The sequence below is a fragment of the Mizuhopecten yessoensis genome, unplaced genomic scaffold, assembly GCF_002113885.1.
Source record: "Mizuhopecten yessoensis strain PY_sf001 unplaced genomic scaffold, ASM211388v2 scaffold11059, whole genome shotgun sequence".
Lineage (NCBI taxonomy): Eukaryota > Metazoa > Mollusca > Bivalvia > Pectinida > Pectinidae > Mizuhopecten > Mizuhopecten yessoensis.
This window is the reverse complement of record NW_018408858.1, coordinates 60,258-81,983: the sequence shown is the minus strand read 5'-3', so window position 1 is coordinate 81,983 and position 21,726 is coordinate 60,258. Positions and strand designations below refer to the sequence as shown.

The window sequence follows — 21,726 nt, the reverse complement described above, 5'->3', positions numbered from 1 at the left end:
TTTTGGTCTTATACAGATATATTTTACCATATGATATCATTGATCATATCATGAAATAATGAACACATTATCTACAGATCTTTCGCGGAAGGAGATAAAGTGTTGTTTGTTTTTTTTGTGAAGAAAGTATTTGGTCCAAAAAGCGTAATAATGTGAGATTGATATAGTTCATGATGCTCACTGAAACAACTTGCCTTTTAGTAAAATTTTAACATTTTTTCCTTGACTTATTGATCGTTTTCATATGTATTTCATCATTTTATAGCATTAATCATACCATAACATAATCAACACAGCATTTAAAGATCTTCCGTGGAAGAAGAAAGTATGTTGTTTGGTTTTGTTTTGCCCAGGCTTGGCGAGGACCGCTATGAATGCTATACACAGCATCCAAAAATCAATGTGAAAAAGATAAAAAGAGGGATCATGTGGCATGAAACTAGTAGTTTGCGTTTGAAAAGGCTGTTCATGCTCATGCGATGTTCTCCAGTTGTATTGATTGATATCTTGTATGACTTTATGGATGGGATATCTATGTATGCAATGTAAATTGCCTAAGAGCAAATTACCATGGCTAGTTGGGCGGTAGTTCAAATGTTGAATAGTAATACTTAAAAATGTTTCATTCCATTATATTTCAGTTTGATAAAAAATTGATATAATATCCATTGTTGGTATCATTCTGCTTCCATTTTGCAAGAAACAACAATCCGTATGTGCTCCTTTGATTCCAAACCATGAGAGGTACAGTAAACCCTCGATATAATGTGCCTGGTTTAATTTGCTATCTCGTTTTTCTCGTTTTCTTAAGAAACACTTCACACATTTTTCTCAATTTATCGCCAAATCTCTTTATAACGCCGACATTTTTATGGACAAAAAGTGGCAGTATAACCCGGCTTTACTGTTTAAGGTATTGTTTTAAAATGAAAGGCGTGGTTACTATGTTGGCCTTTGTTATATGTGCATACCCAATGATAACACACAGTAGCATGAAATGAAAATGCTCTAACATGACGTTGTATGTATGATGCAGTGTAATTTATTTAGCTGATGTGTTTACCTTTGCATTGCCAGATGAACAAACTCAACGAAATGACCAGTACGACGCAGGTAGATACAGCAATCACCACGTGTGTATCACGATCGTCCGGTTGATCGCTTCGATGGGAATCAGTATCAGAATCCGATCCATTTTCTGACAGCGTTGACAAGTCAACAATGTTAGGGTCATGCGTCGATGTAAACCTTGTACCGGGGGCTAATGCTACTGTAGATGAGAGTACCGGAGTTCGACTTGTCAAGGTTCCTAGAAAATATATATAAGTAGTAACATATATCAGCAGGTAAGTATCTCGTTATATTTTAACATGATATTATATTTCATATGATACAGGTAGGTTTCACGGCTTCATTATTTTTACGTGATAAAACATAAAATTGGTATTACAAATTAGTATCACGTTATGATATAACATAATAATTATTTAACATGTAAGTATCACGTTATATTTTGTCTTGATACGTTATAATAAATTATATAACAGGTAAGTATCACGTTATAGTTGTACATGGTATAACACAAAATTTGTTTTATAGGTGAGTATCACGTTACATTATTACATGGTTATACAAAAAAAATGTATTATAGGTAAGTATCACGTTACATGATTACATAATATGACACAATATATTATATAACATGTAAGTATCACGTTATAGTTTCACATAGTAATACACAAAATTTGTATTATAGGTAAGTATCACGTTACATTATTACATGGTAAAACACAAAATTTGTATTACAGGTAAGTATCAGGTTACATTATTACATGAAATGATACAATATATTTTATAAAATTCTAGTATCACGTTATATTTTGTCTTGATATGTTATAATAAATTATATAACATGTAAGTATCACGTTATAGTTTTACATAGTAATACACAAACTTTGTATTATAGGTAAGTATCACGTTACATTATTACATCATATGACACAATATATTATATCACAGGTAACTATCACGTTATATTTTCACAATGTTTAAAATAAAAACGTATAAATACAGGTAAATATGACATTACAATTTACATAATATGACACAATATAGTATATTACAGTTAAGTTACACTTTTTATCACATTATACAGGTGGAATATTGAAAAATTATTCTTTCTATAAAACTTAGAATAAGCATCTGAAACCAATCATTCGGGAGACTAATTTCTGAGGATAAAACCCAATGTTTAATTCCACAGTTAATTTAACTGTCATTTTTATGGAAGCCGGCAGACTATGCAGACCAGCAATTCTAACTATTTGATTGAGGGAAAACTCAAGTCAAATGAACATGTGTCAGAGTCAGGAGTGTTAACACAGCAACTCTTGATCAAGTATTGTCAGCTTCATGTGTCGCTTTGCGTTCATGGTTGGGTATTTCTTGATGAAAAATGAAATAAACATAATATCTAACAATGTATTCTGTAATATCAAATTTATCTCACGAGTGTGGCTAATACTTTGAAATATTTTACGAATGCGCAGATAACAAAGTATTAGGCACACTCTTGAAATATATTTGGTATGACTGAAAACACCGTTAAACATCCTCTGTATCTTTTTAACATGATATAACAAAATAAATCATATTAGGAGTAACTATCGTTTTATTTAAATATACGATGAAATAATATAAACCTGATAAAAAACATTACGTATGTTCTAAAGAAGATGTAAACATATTTAATGGTTGTGGACTATTGCAATGACTGTATCATTACTGGAAATATCTTGTGCATACAACTGATTACCTGCGAAATTTTTGACATTACAACTGTCACACCAGGCATCCATTTGACCACCACAAAAACACTTGACTTGGTTTTTCCTTGTTATCGATTCAATCTGAAAAATATAAATATGATCACAAATGATATTTGATATCATACCTGTGACATAGTGAGTGGCTGATAATGAAATGTAACGCCAACGTTCAGTTGACATTTCTGTCAGGGAAAATGTCTCTGAATATTTGAGTTTCTTCTTATCAATAGTCACTTTTGAAACAGAACACATCGAGTCGTTATCTTTAAAAGTTGATTTTCTTTCCTTATTTTAAATATATTTATGTAAATTCACCCTATCATAAAAAAATCTTACCCTGCCCATCCTTTTTGGAATGAGGACGATTACCCATCAAACCAGGGCATATCCATTTTAATATTGCTAGATGTTCAATATTATAGCATCGTGCTCAACGTTCAATCTATACAAAAGTTCGCCTATGGTCCTGGACCGGCAGATAACATCCAATTATGCATGGACATTCGAATGTGACAAGAAACTTAAGGATCCGACGGAGCTACCTGGTCATTGGTATTATGCTGGCAAAACTGTTCTCTACATAAATCTAAACGGAAATTAATGGGAGGTTACTGTAAAAAGGAAAAATCACAGTGCAGCGGGACAGGGATCCTTAAGGAAGGTAATGGGAGGTTACTGTATAAAGGAAAAATCACAGTGCAGCGGGACAGGGATCCTTAAGGAAGTTAATGAGAGGTTACTGTATAAAGGACAACTCACAGTGCAGCGGGACAGGGATCCTTAAGGAAGTTAATGGGAGGTTACCGTATAAAGGAAAAATCACAGTGCAGCGGGACAGGGATCCTTAAGGAAGTTAATGAGAGGTTACTGTATAAAGGAAAACTCACAGTACAGCGGGACAGGGATCCTTAAGGAAGTTAATGGGAGGTTACTGTATAAAGGAACAACCACAGTACAGCGGGAGAGGGATCCTTAAGGAAGTCAACAGGAGGTTACACTGTATAAAGGAAAAATCACAGTACAGCGGGACAGGGATCCTTAAACAGTTAAAGTATCATTAACACAATCTTTTGGTGTAAACTGAGAAAGTATGATATATTTGAATAAAGTCAGTAATAGTGATACACATGATATACACTTTAACATATTTGATGAAAAGACTGAGCGTTTTCATTGGTTAATAAACTGACAAATGACATTTACGTTATCATTGACAGGGAGGAAATATTATCGTGTCACGTGTTACGGGCACTTAAGTGGCGTCACTGATAGCTCACAGTGCGGCTGGCGTCTTACAATATTATGTAACTCTCATGGACTACTTCACGAATTTTCGCTTGGGAACTTCTTTAATGTTGCTGGAAATGAAAAACGGTATCAGTAATCAGAACTGCGTAAGTCCGGATACTTAATACAGTGGAGTTTGTTTTCAATTACTGCAAACATGTTCACTTTGAAGTAAAAACCTTTCATATTTCAAAGGAATAGCAGTAATACTGACCCGTAAAGAACAGGATTATTTTTTTCAGAGTAATACAGATATTTTAAATATGTCCGCAAAGGAATGGTCATGTTTTGTTATACTGCTGCTGCTTAAATGTGCCCGGATAAAGGTAAACAATGTACAGTCAAAACATATTTTATATACTTGTCCGGAAAAGTACTTTTTATTTTGCTATAAACGCTTCTGAAAAAGTCCGATCGCTTTAGAAAAATACTACTTTTCTTCTTTATACACGTCTGAGAGGTGTGATCGCTTCACAGTTATACTTGCTTCGTAAATACTCAATAAGGGCAATAATGACCCTCAAGACAATAATTTTATTCCATAGACGACATAGTTGTGTCATTGGGGTCAAATAATTGATTTATCTCTCAAACGCATTTGTTGTGTGACAGAATTTATTCATGATTTTTTTCCAACATACAAACCTTCACTTTAACTTTCACTTTTGTAAATATCAGTGTGTGAAGCCTGTTCCCGACTACTAATTACATATATCTCGCCACGCGCAAAGTTGATAGCATGTATACGTTATTATCAAACATAAGAGAATTTACGAGATATCACGAGAGCAGAAACCAACGAACAGCGTCTATGTGTTCTACTCGGTCAGAGGTAATGTTTACACAATACTTTGTGCTCGACAGGGCCAAAGGTAATGTTATCCCAATGAAAGTGTTTTCATCTTACATGTAACTAATAAAGATCTATTACATCACTTTGCTTTTTAAACGACTTCATAAATCACTTATGAAGTAATACTAACTTGGGGCATGCTTGACACTATGTAAATCAATGAATTCCTTACAGCACGTAAGAAAATAACGTTTAATTCGTTTTGCTCTAATCTTTTACACGTTTCACACTCTGTGTGAGGTATGAACGGAAAGTTATAAACTAAAGCTATGTTAGAAAAATAGGAGTGTCAGTTTTATCTAGCTGATAAGAAAAACGGGCGAAGATTAGCGGTACTGTATCTTCATGTACAGTACCACTATTATTAACGGACGTTACCTTATCTGCATGTAATTCATATAATATTTAAACTTTATTATACATGTATCATTGGTAAGAAACTATCACACCAAAATTTCTTCTATCTTGCATAAGCAGATAAAAAGATTTGCTGCTACGGAAACCATTTTTCCAACCATGAGATGATACGCCAGCATCCTAATAGAACAGTTATATCAGTGAGATTTGACCAACCATGAGATGATACGCCAGCATCCTAATAGAACAGTTATATCAGTGAGATTTGACCAACCATGAGATGATACGCCAGCATCCTAATCGAACAGTTATATCAGTGAGATTTGACCAACCATGAGATGATACGCCAGCATCCTAATAGAACAGTTATATCAGTGAGATTTGTCCAACCATGAGATGATACGCCAGCATCCTAATCGAACAGGTATATCAGTGAGATTTACAAACTACTGACATACGCTGTGCTAATGTCGGGACACATTAATATTGGCAAAGATTATTTAGTTTGGCAATATCTAATGTACTATTTACACAAGTTCTAATTTATTGTAATCATGTATGTTACATTAATGGGCGTTCATTCTCTTTCCGTGTACATGCGCGCGTCCTAATCTTGGTAAAGGCACGTGATTGTGATCTAATATGTACATATTGTCAACAAAAAAGAATAATTGAACATTCGTATTTTTCAGCACAGTCCTAAGCAAAGAAGAGAAATACCATACTATCTTTCATGTTAGGAGCATTGAATATATTGTGCATTTAGTTATGACATAGAATATTGTTTATGTCAAAACGGACATTTGGAAGATGGATCAGATAAACAATATGTCCGTTTTATTATTGTTTGTTTGCTTTTTCTGTAATCAAAAGTAACGGATATGTAATTTCTATTTAACGTTGTTAATTACACTTTAATGTACATAAAAACCTCATTATACTGTCAGCATTTTGTCCAGAGAAATGTTGCACTGATTAAAGGTTTTGGTGATATGTTGAGAGAAAAATATAAAGTAGTAATTCTTAAGAAAAACGAGAAAAAAGGACATTGAAATATGTTTGCGATAAACGAGGTGACAAATGAAACGAGGGGCATTCAATCGAGGTTTGCGGTAGTTTTAGATGTTTCTGATGGATGATATTGTTAAGACAATCTTAAAGAACAGTAACTCCGTATGACTTACTTGTTTCAAACACGGCGATTTTGTCAGACATGTAATCCGACCGGTGTATATTTTACTTTTTAAAGCTGTTACCTGACATGTACGGACATATTATTTATGAATATTGTTTATTGTCGATACGCATTTAATTAGGATACTGTATTAAGTACATTTTGCATGCATGTTTATTTCATAAACCGTGTATATATTATCATACCTTTATTTTATAGCTTCCCTCTGGTATATTCAGCAATCGACAGGAACTCTGAAACACATAAAGACATACATTTAAGCATTGAAATGTTAAAAGATGCAGTATACATTCGATATGAATGCAATTTGGGTGACAGATAGAATAGGGCGACATGCATGTTTATCTGTCACTCAAATTGCATTCATATCGACTGTATACTGCATCTGGTAACAGTTCAATGCTTATATCTGCATTTATATAGTCTGTTTTGTATAGTAACTGAAGCAAAATACGTTTGAATTTCCCGCTTTACATATCAGTGACGTCAGCAAGTTCAAATCCCAGAACAGCCGACATTTCCATAAGAAATAATATAGTTCCTCGTGTCATTGCAAACCACATGCACATACAATGGTTTGACCACAAACTTAACTTTATTATTTATTTTATATGAGTGTGTATATGTTGAATAATTCCATAACTTCTGCTTGTTTTAAATTAAAGCTGGTTTTTGCGCATTGATAGATTACATGTATTTGGAAGTGATGCACCGCTGAACGGACTTGATTGTTTCCTCGGAAACGCTTATGTTTCCATTGACTGGAATATTACGTTATTTTAAGAAGCATATATACTCGGAATATTTTAATTAAAGTGGTCCTTTCAATAGGTGATAACGATCACAAGGACATTTCGTTTGAAATAGATTCCATGTCTAATCGGTCAGATTAGTATCGCTAGCAGACATCGTTCACAGGGGCTCGGTTTCGTGATTTTGAGTAATGGATGACATCACTGAAGAACCTTGTCGATACCCTCGACTTTTACAAGGTTTTATATATGCTGAATTTTAGTGTTGTGGTTATTCACTGATGTTATGCATAACTCAAAATCTCGAAACCGAGCCCCTGTGTGATGACGTTGATTTCGTATCTAGCATGACGCTTACAATAATTTTGTGGTACCTACGTACACATCTTATAATAAATTTATGTTGTCATAATTTGTCAAGTTGCTTTATTTTTTGCGATGACCTATATTGCTAAATTCTAACGAACCCAGAAAGTTCTCTGACTATAGTCCTATTGATACCGAAAGTATCTGGTGGCCATGTATGTTCCTACACTGACCGAATCACTGTAAATTGCAGTATACAGTCTCATATATTGGAATTTGGTTTACTAACGACATAGGCAAATGTAACACAGAATGTAAATATAAATAAATGTTTAAACGGTATATCTAGTCATGTAGATTATCATTTCGTGCAAGACAGCAGTTTTTACGTAACATTTTTGCTAATTTTCCCTACGGCAACACATTCGCCCATCTTGAACTCTCGGAATGCTGAGCTTGCCATTATACAGTGTTTGTTTACATGTTTATTATACATGTGTGTAAAAAGTGATGATGTAATTGGTTTTGCTAAAAGTGCACAGGGTCACATGTCATGTTGAAAGAAGTACGTTGTCTGTGACGTAATAGCGCGTGGCAGCTGTTTTGATCGAGGTATATTAAGACAAGTTCATATTTTCCCTACCAAAAAAGGAAATGTACCTGTGAAGTCTGGGAGAAAAATTGACCTTAATCGAGATATCCACCATATATTTGGATTTCAGCCATTTGTTAGTCCACCTCTGTCGTTTTTATATGCCATCAGTTTTCCCCACGTCTGAATATATATATTTTTTTCTATCACGTTCAAAACAAAAATGTCTTGTTTGAAATATATTATGCTTATTATTTTTACTGAAATTCAAAAATATTTTTCAATGACATTTGCGCTATTATTTATTTTATATATTGTGTGTCAATTCTTACACTTTTTGTTATTGATAATTTATTTATTTATTTTCATAGTATTTATAATACACACTATTATTTGAGTTATATTGAGGAGGAGAAATATATTTGTGGTAATGGGGTTTATTCGATTCTAAGGTAAACACTAGTTGTAAGCGTGGCATATTCCTGCTGATGTATTTTATCATGTACCCATAAAGTTGCCTCACTGTTGTCGGCTGAATCATCCAAATCAGGAATATAATAATGCTATTCCATTTTAGTATTAAATTCCTATTTTAGCAATTTCTTTTTCAAATTTCATTTGTGAAAACCTCATCAGGTGTACTTGCCGTAGTTAGAAACGCCAGGCCGATAGAGGTTTCACACATGTCGTTATGTATCATACAAATGTATAAGCTATGTAAACACATTTCGACGTAGCACACTAAATACAAAAACACTTAAATAGATAAAACGCTTATAAATGAAACAGAACGAACAGCCATCCATGCATCAAGATAACATTTCGAACTTGCTGCTAAAAAAATTATAACTTACCGGTTTTGTTTCAAATCTCAAAACAGTAGATTGCATCGGTTGGTGTTGAACAACCCGGATAAGGAAATCGGCCTGTTCCGCTGAGTTGATCTCCACAATAAACTGTTTACTGGTCGTGTTGACAAAGAAACATAGCGTGGCCATGTTTTCGTATTCTGTAACATTGATTTAAATTGAATAATAAAAAAAAAGTATGCCAATAGACCATCTATCAAAACGAATAAACAAATTTAAGTATACTGATTATGATTTTAGTAAATGAAAGGAATTTTGGAATTAAGTTTAACACTTGTTATAAAATTGAGTAAACATGATACGTGTACATAGATTAACTTAATTAGATACACTCCCCGTACTATTTGTATAGTGCTGGTATTGTATTGTATTGTATTCTATGTAGATATTGTTAATATCTCACATTTGAAATAAATGAGTCTAAAGACTCAAGGTAATATAGAACTTGAACTTAAAGATATGCACGTACATTTGTGATGCATGTATAATTTCTATGTTTTGTTTGTGGTATCAATTATTTATCAAAGTGAATCTACTACAAGCATTTGTTTAAATTATGACTATCATTTCAAGGTTTGATTAAAAGGTTTATGATACTAGTACGTGATAATATTTGAAGAATGAGTCATATTTCTGGGCTTTCTTTATATATTATAATATAAAAATAAGAGAAATGCTTCAATAGAAATAGTGGAACCACTTTATCATACATCACAGAGTGGCAATAGTTCTTAGTCATGTCTGAAAGAATAAAACGTAGAAACATGATAATTATGTCATATCAATATCTCCTGCGTCGTGTTTGAATTACGGCGTCAGTATTTGCGGTAATCAGTTTACTATTAAACCTTTGTCGCATTTGAATTATTATGACATCAATATTTTGGGGTAATTAGTTAACTATATACTAAACCCATGGCGTGTTTGGATTGTGACATAAGTATTTGAGGTAATTACACTGTTAACTTTTAAACCTTTGTTGTGTTTGAAATTACACATCCGTATTTAAAGTAATCAGTTAATTAGTTATTACACATTGTCGTGTTTGAATTGTGTCATCAGTTCTTGAAGTAAATTAGTTAACTCTTGATCAAACTTGTGTCGTGTTTTAATTGTGTCATCAGTTTTTGAAGTAAATCAGTTCACTATTGATTAAAACTTTGTCCTGTTTTAATTTAATTGTGACATCAGTATTTGAAGGACATTTGTTCACTATTGATTAAACCTGTGTCGTTTTTCAATTTTTAATTGTGACATCAGTATTTGAGAGGTAGTCAGCTAACTGTTGAATCTGTGACGTGTTTGAATTATGACATTAGTATTCGAGTTATTTCGTTCACTAAAATCCTTTGTTGTGCTTCAATTGTGACATCATTATTTGAAGTAATTACTAGTAGTTAACTAATAAACCTGTGTCATGTTTGAAATGTGAAATAAGTATTTGGGAGGTACATGTAAGTATCTGTTTGGTAACTTGACCGAAACGTGGTAAGAAATATTGATACTTACCTTGACATGTACACGGCGTGGAACTCTGATCACACACTCGGGACTGAAACGAGATATTACTATTAGACTATTACAAAAACATGGTACAATTCTAAAACAAAACAAGGCATACGTGTATATCTGAAAGGCAACAATCAGGCCTCATTTCGTAAAGCAACTATATCTCATTTGTCAATCACTAATTGATAATATACTACATTTAATTTGTCAATCACTAATTGATAATATGCTACATCTCATTTGTCAATCACTAATTGATAATATACTACATCTCATTTGTCAATCACTAATTGATAATATACAACATCGCATTTGTCAATCACTAATTGATAATATACTGCATCTCATTTGTCAATCACTAATTGATAATATACAACATCTCATTTGTCAATCACTAATTGATAATATACTACATCGCATTTGTCAATCACTAATTGATAATATACTACATCTCATTTGTCAATCACTAATTGATAATATACTACATCTCATTTCTCAATCACTAAGTGATAACATACTTGATCGCATTTGTCAATCACTAATTGATAATATACTACATTTTGTACATCTCATTTGTCAATCACTAATTGATAATATACTTGATCATCGCATTTGTCAATCACTAATTGATAATATACTACATCTCATTTGTCAATCACTAATTGATCATATACTACATCTCATTTGTCTATCACTAATTGATAATATACTACATCTCATTTGTCAATCACTAATTGATTATATACTACATCTCATGTGTCAATCACTAATTGGTAATATACTACATCTGATTTGTCAATCACTAATTGATTATATACTTCATCGCATTTGTCAATCACTATTTGAGAATATACTTCATCTCATTTGTCAAGCACTAATTGATAATATATTACCTCGCATTTGTCAATCACTTATTGATAATATACAACATCTCATTTGTCAGTCACTAATTGATCATATACTTCATCGCATTTGTCAACCACTAATTGATAATAGACTTCATCTCATTTGTCAAACACTAATTGATAATATACTACATCGCATTTGTCAATCACTAATTGATAATATACTACATCTCATTTGTCAATCACTTATTGATAATATACAACATCGCATTTGTCAATCACTAATTGATAATATACTACATCTCATTTGTCAATCACTAATTGATAATATACTACATCTCATTTGTCAATCACTAATTGATAATATACTACATCGCATTTGTCGATCACTAGTTAATAATGTACTACATCGCATTTGTCAATCACTAATTGATAATATACTACATCTCATTTGTCAATCACTAATTGATCATATACTACATCTCATTTGTCAATCACTAATTCATAATATACTGCATTGCATCAAGCTGTTCAGTTAATAACGATGCTAGTAAATCCGTTTAGCCATCAAGAAGTTGGAAACATGACTCACACCAGCAATGAAAATAGTTTTGTTGAGGTTATATTATATCTTTTTTCATTAAGCGCAAGTCCCAGTTAAGGAACCACTTCCTGTTTCCAATTATATAAAAATAATGTATCTAAACATTACACATTCAACGTTATTTTTATGCTAGAAATAAATTCCATGTTAAAGTATTGCTCCTCTGTGATCTTTATTTTCACCTATTAGTTAAGATCACCTCCGACTTAGATACCACCTATGTTAAGAGACCACTTTTAATACTCCCACAGTAGTGATTTCATTGTAATTTGAACTTGTATTAAAATACAACCTTCATTAAGAGACCATCTTTTAAAGAGGTACGGAGGAAAACTGCCTCGGCATTTTTGAAAACGGAAAAAAATATTGATGAGTTAATAATCTTTAGTAGCAAAAATGCATGGAATAGATATAAAACCAATTGAATATGAATTTTTGAACTATTGAGATATTCGGTATTGTTAATATAATACTGCAAATATAGCCATATTCACTATATCTATGAAAGTGAAGGAGTTTCCCAGATTTAAAAAAAAATACTTTTAATACTTTCCCATCCGAGGACCAACTTTTGAATAAACATTTTGATTCCGTGATGTAATATGCAAAAACAAATCGTATGACGGAAAAGTGGTCCTCCTTTGGGAAAGTGCTCAAAATAATGAAAAACTGGGTCGATCAAGTTTTTAAAACAGCGACAGATGTTTCTTGGGTTAAAGCAGTTTGTATTTCCCTTTTGTCTATGTCCGATGTAGCCTAATGTGTAACGCAGTTAGCTTGTGACCAGAAAATGTGAACAGTGTAGGTTCGAATCCATGTTCAGACATGTTTCCGGATGTGATATTATCTTAATACAGGCTTTGGATTGTTACCAGTCTGATAAAAACAAACGAAAAAGAAAACATAGGTAAAATTCTTTTTCCAAAAATAGAATATTCTTATCTGATCCTTCAGTTACATGTATATAGTTACATAACGTTATAACTGCTATCGCACGTTTTCAGTACACAAACCCACCAGATACACAGCGTGTATTTTCTTCGACATTTGTGTCACGTCAATCATTTACTACCCTAGGGAGGGTCACCACTACCACAATCTTTTCATTCTACTTATATAATGTACCTTTTGTAACTAATATAACATAGCGACAACTCACAATAATAACATGTTACTTGTACTAATTAATAACATACACATGTTCTTTTAAAGAAATAATTAATATGGGTTTCCGTTGATCTTGGGAAAAAGTTCACTTTTTCACAAAAAAAAAATGTATTAAGTCAAACTTGCTCATACGACCATCTCTATTTAAATACCACTGTGTTAAGGAATCAGTTTAAATGTTCCCCATTGTAGTGAATGTTCAATCTAACCCGTATCAAAAGTCAAAAGTCAACCTGTGTTAAGGGACCACTTTTTAGCTTCCCGGCGTGGTGGTCGTTTATACAAGTTTGACTTTGTATAAGGGTTTTGGTTAATAAACCCTACACGTGGAATGAGATCGTAGCATCATGATCTCCACATATCCCTTGTTTACACAAATAAATACTGAAGTATCTGTTCATGTTTAAACGTACAATGATATGATATTGAAGCGTATCAAAATCCAAAGAAATCGGGTTATATCAAATAAATTAACAAATAAAATGCGTTTATAACCCTATAAACATCAATGATAACACATCGCCTGGCAGATATAAATATTGACAACAGAAACATTGCTGTGATATGTTTTTTTGTAAGACATTTTCAGAAATTGCTTTGAAGATATTTTACAATAATTTCCCAAGATTTAGATGTATATTGGCTAGATGTTGAATATTAAATTGAGTAATCAATTTTGTTTAAATGACCATTAAGTATATTTATAGGGAAACAACGTACGGATAGAAAAACAGAAAGAACAGATTGATAGATCATATCCTGTTAGACAAACAGACATTGGACCAGACGCCTGGTGATAAACAAAACAAGACGCATAGGTAACACGCAATTTAAACTGTAAATATACCCCGTTAAAATGTTGGCCATACTTACAGTATTTTGACAATCCCTGCCTGGTTCTAAACTACTCGCATCCATGATAAACAATAGTGCGAAATAACCTAACAAAAACATTGTATCATTTATCAAATCCTCCTTCGTGAAACAGCATGATCTGTGTCACACGGATGTACACACACCCATGTGCTCTGTAAACAGTTTCTGACCGAATTCATATCGCATACACTACGCGTTTGAGCCATGCTACTATAGCGGCACCTATTTATATCCAACCAACGTTAATGTTGTAAGACTATCACAAACTGTTTTAATCATGCCAATGCACATGCGCCTCATATATCATTTGAAAGTCAAGTTACCTCGTTTCACATCAGAGAGAACGAGAAAAAAATAATTGTTTGTAGTATTAACTGCATTTGTACATAGGGAAAATACATCAATTATTTAGAACCACAATCAGTACGATCATAAATGTTAAATGTCGATGATGTCATGGTAAAAGCTTTTTAAAAGCATTATTATACAAAGCATTTAGTTGCGTCCGACAGACCTTATACACTAGTTACTGTACTGCGGGTTACTCTCATAAATCAATTATAGGCCGCATGATATCTTTGTTGGATCCCGATCGTACGATTTATTGGAGCTATGTGATGTGGAAAGGGGTATAAACTGAACTCACTTGTGTGATTTACGCAGAATAGAAACATTTATAAATCCCTTCACAGAAAAACCTCGAAATAAAGTCTCGTATTTACTTTGTTAGCTCACTTACTACTTATACCAACGTATCTTTATCTTTCTGTCAACAATTCCTCTACATGTAGCCATCGATATACCGCTAAACCTCGTTATAATGCCAAAAATGACTTAACATCATGGCAGTATAAAAAGGTTTTACTCTTTAGAAAATACAAAATAAGGCATACAGCCAAAACCTGCTCATACGACCAGCTCAGTTTAGAGACTGCCTGTGACAATATACCTTGTTGAGTATCCCACTTTGTAGTGAATAGACCTGTTCTGTTGAATGATTCATTTTTAAACCTCCCTTTGGTGGCCTCTTAATTAAGGTTTTACTGTATAATAATATAGAAAAGGCGTTTAAAACTTGATTTATTAATTATCAACACATTCCAAGTGATAATTCATAAACCACGTGCTGTCAAACCTTCTAATGTTTCTTTTTTGTGGAATGCCTTTACACCTCCAATCATGTGCGTTAGTCATTGCACGTGTAATTTGAAATAGATGTTTCCATTATAGGAATTAGTTATGAAGCAAATAATGATAATTTTTGTTATCAGATACTGCACTATAAATATGATCGTGTGTTTACTGAAATGTTAATACCATTAGGCCAAATAAGGTATGAGACATGTAGATTATAGGTTATATATCTTATATATCATACAATGCTAGGCTGAAAGAGGACGAACACATTTTTATATTTTTGCGGGACTTGAATCGGGTCGGACGTCAGTGAATACGTAGAGCGTGGTTGATTAGAGTGTCGGTCAAGAGTTGAACAGTGCTGACATCGAATGTCGTTGTTTTTTCCCGCTCTGATAAACACGGATATCCAAAGATGAATTATTCGTCTTTTAGCAGATGTCTTAGATATCAACTCGATATACAAATATAACAACCACAAATATAATATCAAATGTATTGAAGGTTAAGAAGTTATCGAATGATATTTTTTACAATAACAACCACAACAGTAGAAACAGTAGTAGACTTCCCTCCTGCTTCATTCGATTGTATACTATTAGAGATAGCGTATTAAGTTATGTTTTTACAATGAAATATTTTTCTTGTCGTTATTTAAGGAATGATTTTTATTTTTTCAACATTTATGAGGTCATAACAACAATGGGTTTATGGACATATTGAATGAATCGCGTTAGCGGTTCATGTAAAATATGTCCAAAAACCCATTGTTGTTATGACCTCATAAATGTTGAAAAAATAAATATCATTCCTTATATTTACATTGACGAATCATTTCAGTGGATCGATATAACAACGAATAAAACAAATAAACAGGGTTTGTTCCTGCTTATACACGGGTGCAACGCAGTGGCGAGAACAGTGTTTTTTCGCGGGGAAATGTGACACTATCGTGAGAGATCTTAGCAACCGTCAACAACAATAACACAACAAAATGTAGTTCCATATTCAATGTTTATTTGTAGCACAGGACACGTGAATACGTGGATATTTCACAAAGCACAGTTCAATAATATTTTAAGATGTAAGAATTAAGCATCTAGGTCGGTCGTTCCGAGTGAGTAGTTTTTGTAGTGTATTACTACGCAGTGTGATCAGGTTACTATCAGTTCCCACGTGCTGAGATTCTATGAACACCTGTGTTATGCATTTATGAATGTAATTTTTGTCAATGGGTCTAAGCATACAGAATGTTATTATTTAAGGAATGATTTTTATTTTTTCAACATTTATGAGGTCATAACAACAATGGGTTTATGGACATATTGAATGAATCGCGTTAGCGATTCATGTAAAATATGTCCAAAAACCCATTGTTGTTATGACCTCATAAATGTTGAAAAAATAAATATCATTCCTTATATTTACATTGACGAATCCTTTCAGTGGATCGATATAACAACGAATAAAACAAATAAACAGGGTTTGTTCCTGCTTATACACGGGTGCAACGCAGTGGCGAGAACAGTGTTTTTTCGCGGGGAAATGTGACACTATCGTGAGAGATCTTAGCAACCGTCAACAACAATAACACAACAAAATGTAGTTCCATATTCAATGTTTATTTGTAGCACAGGACACGTGAATACGTGGATATTTCACAAAGCACAGTTCAATAATATTTTAAGATGTAAGAATTAAGCATCTAGTTCGGTCGTTCCGAGTGAGTAGTTTTTGTAGTGTATTACTACGCAGTGTGATCAGGTTACTATCAGTTCCCACGTGCTGAGATTCTATGAACACCTGTGTTATGCATTTATGAATGTAATTTTTGCCAATGGGTCTAAGCATACAGAATGTAAATATAACAGAATTGATAGTCTATTCCTATGTAGGTATATAGGATATATGTATTCCATCCAAAGATGTAGAATTTGACTTTAAGGAAGGCTATCTGTATCTATAGAAACTAAGGTCATATTTGGAAGGTGCAGAACAAAAGAAAAGTGCAACGTAGTTTTAATTAAATCAGGGTAAGCTTGTACAACAATTTAATTATCTTCAGGTGGTTACAATACAAACGACGTTTAGACGCGTTTTCAATTGTGACGTCACAAATTGGTCACACAAGGGACACATGCTTTACATATGATGTATGTGATTGTATCAATGTGCTTTAGAATGTTTCCCAAGATTTTTTAAAAGAAGTTATATTAATATTTGTTTATAGTCATCTCAATATCTGAAAACATCTTTTACCTATAAGAAAATCTATGAACAACAATTCGATATATGTTTTCGGCTTGAGGTGTTGCTGTCGCCTCCTGTTACTAATACTAACCAACACTAGTCAACAATTGTTTAATACACGTAATATCAACTTCCATACGGCTGACACCCTCAAAATATGTACATGATCATTCTCTTGTGATTCATGTTTTTCATCTGGTTAGGTTTGGCTATACATTATATATTTGTGCGAGAGGAAGTTGGTTGGAAAGTCATTGACGGACAGATGCATTTAACTCTTGATTAAATGGCATTGTAATGTTATGCGGTTATATCAATTGATACGATCATCTCGTATACCTTACAAAGCTGTTGCTGTTCGTTTCCCTATGGATCTAAATAATTCAGCGCATTTTTGCAATGTCTTCACACGAGCCCACGTCCAACATATCGTCGATAACAGTCTCCACAGCTGATTGCCAATGCTAGTATCTGACGAGTGCGTGCATCATATCATGTAAACAGGTCTATCTCCATATCACATACCGTTAAGCGTCTCACTTAAAATCTTACGTCATACCAACAACAACAAAAATGTTTACAACGTTTTAATTATGATTGAGCACCTGTCGAAGTTGTTTCTTAAACGCAGATTGGTGGGTGTTTGTTGACGATTGCCTTTATAAATGGAGTATGCTACAAAATGGTCACAAGTAAATCCCGTTCAACCTGACACCACACAGGCCTTGATAACTCATAATTACATGTAACATTCTTTAAGAAAAATATGTGTCCGTGCATTTTTGGATCGGGTCCGAGTTTGGAGGTTAATTCGACTTTTCCTAGTGGTATTATATGTCAAAGTAGAGTTAGTTATTTTCGTTGCATTTAACATTTAACCATTGAATTGTTTTTAGTTGGCATTCACAGTTATTATGAACGCGGAAATAACAAATTCCACGAAAAATGATCCACCGTCAGCAACGTATGAAATCCATTAATACGAAATCGGTAATATGACCAGGGCACGGAACGAATAGCAATCCAGGGACCAACCCGGTTGCTCATAGCTCAGCTAGTAGTGAGGGAATATTTAAAAATATGCAACCAACATCATCGAAAACATCTGTAATCATTTCACTGCTATGGATTGGTGGAGACAAATAAGATTTATATGTTTTTGAGGAATAATTCTGTTCTGAAAGCCTTTGTTTCTTTTTGACAGCAGATTTTTCGCTAAACACTGGTTAAATTTGAACAACGTTTGAGCAACTGGGGCCTGGTCAGTGCTAACTATAATTAACAGACCCTGAATTCATTTCTATAAATGATAAAGAGGAGGGTTTGCATGACAGTGAAAAAAAAAGTGAGGAAGTAAAGAATGAACAGGCGTTGACTTGTGAAGAAAGGAAATAGAGAGTGTTTCATGTGTAACTTTATTAAAGGATGTAGTGCCTTTAAATTCAATAATTTGGGAAAATATTGCAGGTTTAACATTTGTTACCGTACCATTAAGTTGATGGTGTGGGATCGATGTATTGTCTGACGAACTTTACCTTGCATTTAACAGCGGCAGACATCTGTTTTATGATATTGATTGTAATATACTGAAAACTGCATGATAATATCAACCAATTTGTTCGATTATATGACATCCCTTTCAGCTGCCACGTATGTTTTATAATTTAAAGGGTGTCATCACGTAGCCAAGCAGATTGCATGACCTTTCAGAAAAATAATTCATACAAAATGAATAGGTGAAACATACAGGTAAACAAATCGTACAATTGATTACTAATCCGGACAATATGCATTGTTCGTCAAGTCAATTCGAATAGGGGGTATAAAATAATAATAATACTTTATTTGCACAGTAAACTAACAAGGTAAGTTGAAGACACATCAATGAATATCTACAGTATGAGTGAACATTCAGTGCCAATACGATATAGGCAGCTTATCCTAAATGTATCTAACAGCTGGTGCATCATTATGAAGGAAGCCAGCCCACCTTCCTCAGTCATACCTGTTAACCTGTTAAGGGTATAAGGAAAATGCCTTGGTGAATCAACAGGGATATGTAAACATCAGCTGAGAAGGATGGGAGGGTCTTCCTTCTTATCAAAAAGGAAATACATCGATCATACAATAATGTAGCCACGTAGGTAAAAAATAAAATAACAAGGTACAAAACATGACGCAGTGCTTCAATATGGCGTAACCTTTGATAAAAGCATTGTTGATTCAGATTTTGACAATGGAATGAGCCATCAAAGCACTCGTGTAACTAGGTGGTTTAATAAATGAGCTTTAGACTGACGGGGTTGCATATTTGACAATTAATTGAATATCATAAATTCAATTAACTAAATGTTATTGCTATATAATCACAGTCTTATTTGGTAGAACGAGAATATCGAAGAAATAAAGTAACAACTTAACGATGAGTAAAGAAATGGTACAAGTTTACATTAATGGAAGGCTATGTGGCTGGTTTCTGAAGACGATTGAATAGAATGTAAGATTGAAGTGCAAATTAAAAAATGTGAGAGAGGAAACTCTAGCGATGAAATGTAAGGGAGACATGGCATATTTACGTTTCAATGTATCAGCTGAAAGAATTTGTTTACGTTTCACTTATCAGGTTAAACGTTTTATTAAAAGATAACATGAGATATGTGTTTACCAAAATACTTACATCCACACGGGACAAAAACGCACGAGCCTTGTCCACACTGCTGAAGGACTGGTTCATCGCTCAAAGGTGTTCTATAAATAGGCTGGGGAAAACCACTGACTGGTGGTACTTTCTCCTCTGTAGTAGATGGTGATATGTCATGGGGAGGAAAAAGCCTTGACTGACGGTACGTTCTCCTTTGCAAATAATTATGCTTTGTTCTTAATATCTTGAGGAGGAACGACTGACTGATGTGTTTTTCTCTGCTGTAGTTGATGGTTCAATGTATATACCATCTTGGTGAGGAAACACAGCACTGGTGTCTATAATGACAGACACTGCTCTTACATATGTCTTTAGTGACAGACGCTGAACTTACATATTACTATAGTGACAGACACTGTACTTACATATTACTATAGTGACAGACCCTGATCTAACATATGTTTGTAGTGACAGACGCTGTCCTTACATATTACTATAGTGACAGACCATGATCTAACATATGACTATAGTGACAGACGCTGTCCTTACATATTACTATAGTGACAGACCGTGATCTAACATATGACTATAGTGACAGACGCTGTCCTTACATATTACTATAGTGACAGACCGTGATCTAACATATGCTTGTAGTGACAGACGCTGTCCTTACATATTACTATAGTGACAGACCATGATCTAACATATGACTATAGTGACAGACGCTGTCCTTACATATTACTATAGTGACAGACCATGATCTAACATATGTCTATAGTGACAGACGCTGTCCTTACATATTACTATAGTGACAGACCATGATCTAACATATGTCTATAGTGACAGACGCTGTCCTTACATATTACTATAGTGACAGACCATGATCTAACATATGTCTATAGTGACAGACGCTGTCCTTATATATTACTATAGTGACAGACCATGATCTAACATATGTTTGTAGTGACAGACGCTGTCCTTACATATTACTATAGTGACAGACCATGATCTAACATATGTCTATAGTAACAAACATTGTACTTACATATGTCTATAGTACTGTACTAATACTGTATTTACAGAAGTCTAGAGTGACAGACACAGTACTTACAGATGACTATAGTGACAAACACTGTACTTACTGATGAATATAGTGACAAACACTGTACTAACAGATTAAGATAGTGACAAACACTGTTCTTACATATGTCTATAGTGACAAACGCTGTACTAACATATGTCTATAGTGACAGACAATGTAATTACATATGTCAATAGTGACAGACAGCACTTACAGATATCTATAATGCCAAACACTGTACTTACAGATGTCTATAGTGACAGACATTGTAATTACAGATGTCTATAGTGACAAACACTATACTAACATATGTCTATAGTGACAAACACTGTACTTTCATATGTATATAGTGACAAAAACTGTACTTACAGATGTCTATAGCGACAGACAATGTACTAACTGATGTCTATAGTGACATATACAGTACTAACATATGTCTATAGTGACCAACACTGTACTTACATATGTCTATTGTGACAAACACATTACTAACAAATGTCTATAGCGACAGACAATGCACTAACAGATGTCTATTGTGACAAACACTGTACTTACATATGTAAATAGTTACAAACAC

At 33.5% G+C, this 21,726-nt stretch overlaps 1 protein-coding gene across 2 annotated transcripts; it reads right to left on the bottom strand.

Moving 5' to 3' along the window:
• Positions 1 to 13: 13 nt before the first annotated feature.
• LOC110465150 lies at positions 14 to 20,164 on the bottom strand. Of its 2 annotated transcripts, none has more exons than XM_021520770.1 (6): positions 20,105 to 20,164; positions 10,549 to 10,591; positions 9,025 to 9,179; positions 6,706 to 6,753; positions 2,816 to 2,909; positions 14 to 1,309 (listed from the first exon to the last, which is right to left on the bottom strand). In XM_021520770.1, exons 1-6 carry the CDS (start codon positions 20,159 to 20,161, stop codon positions 1,047 to 1,049), a joined length of 660 nt encoding a protein of 219 aa, XP_021376445.1. In that variant the 5' UTR covers positions 20,162 to 20,164; the 3' UTR covers positions 14 to 1,046. The 2 variants fall into 2 exon arrangements, with proteins under 2 accessions (XP_021376445.1, XP_021376444.1); XM_021520769.1 differs by lacking the exon at positions 20,105 to 20,164 and adding an exon at positions 14,038 to 14,288.
• Positions 20,165 to 21,726: the final 1,562 nt, after the last annotated feature.

Coding starts and splice junctions, on each gene's coding strand:
- LOC110465150 (XM_021520769.1), bottom strand. CDS start 14,118: ATGTTTTTGTTAGGTTATTTCGCACTATTGTTTATCATGGATGCGAGT. Junction 10,592..14,037: donor GCAGGGATTGTCAAAATACT/GTAAGTATGGCC, acceptor ATCTCGTTTCAG/TCCCGAGTGTGTGATCAGAG. Junction 2,910..6,705: donor AGGGAAGCTATAAAATAAAG/GTATGATAATAT, acceptor TATATTTTTCAG/ATTGAATCGATAACAAGGAA.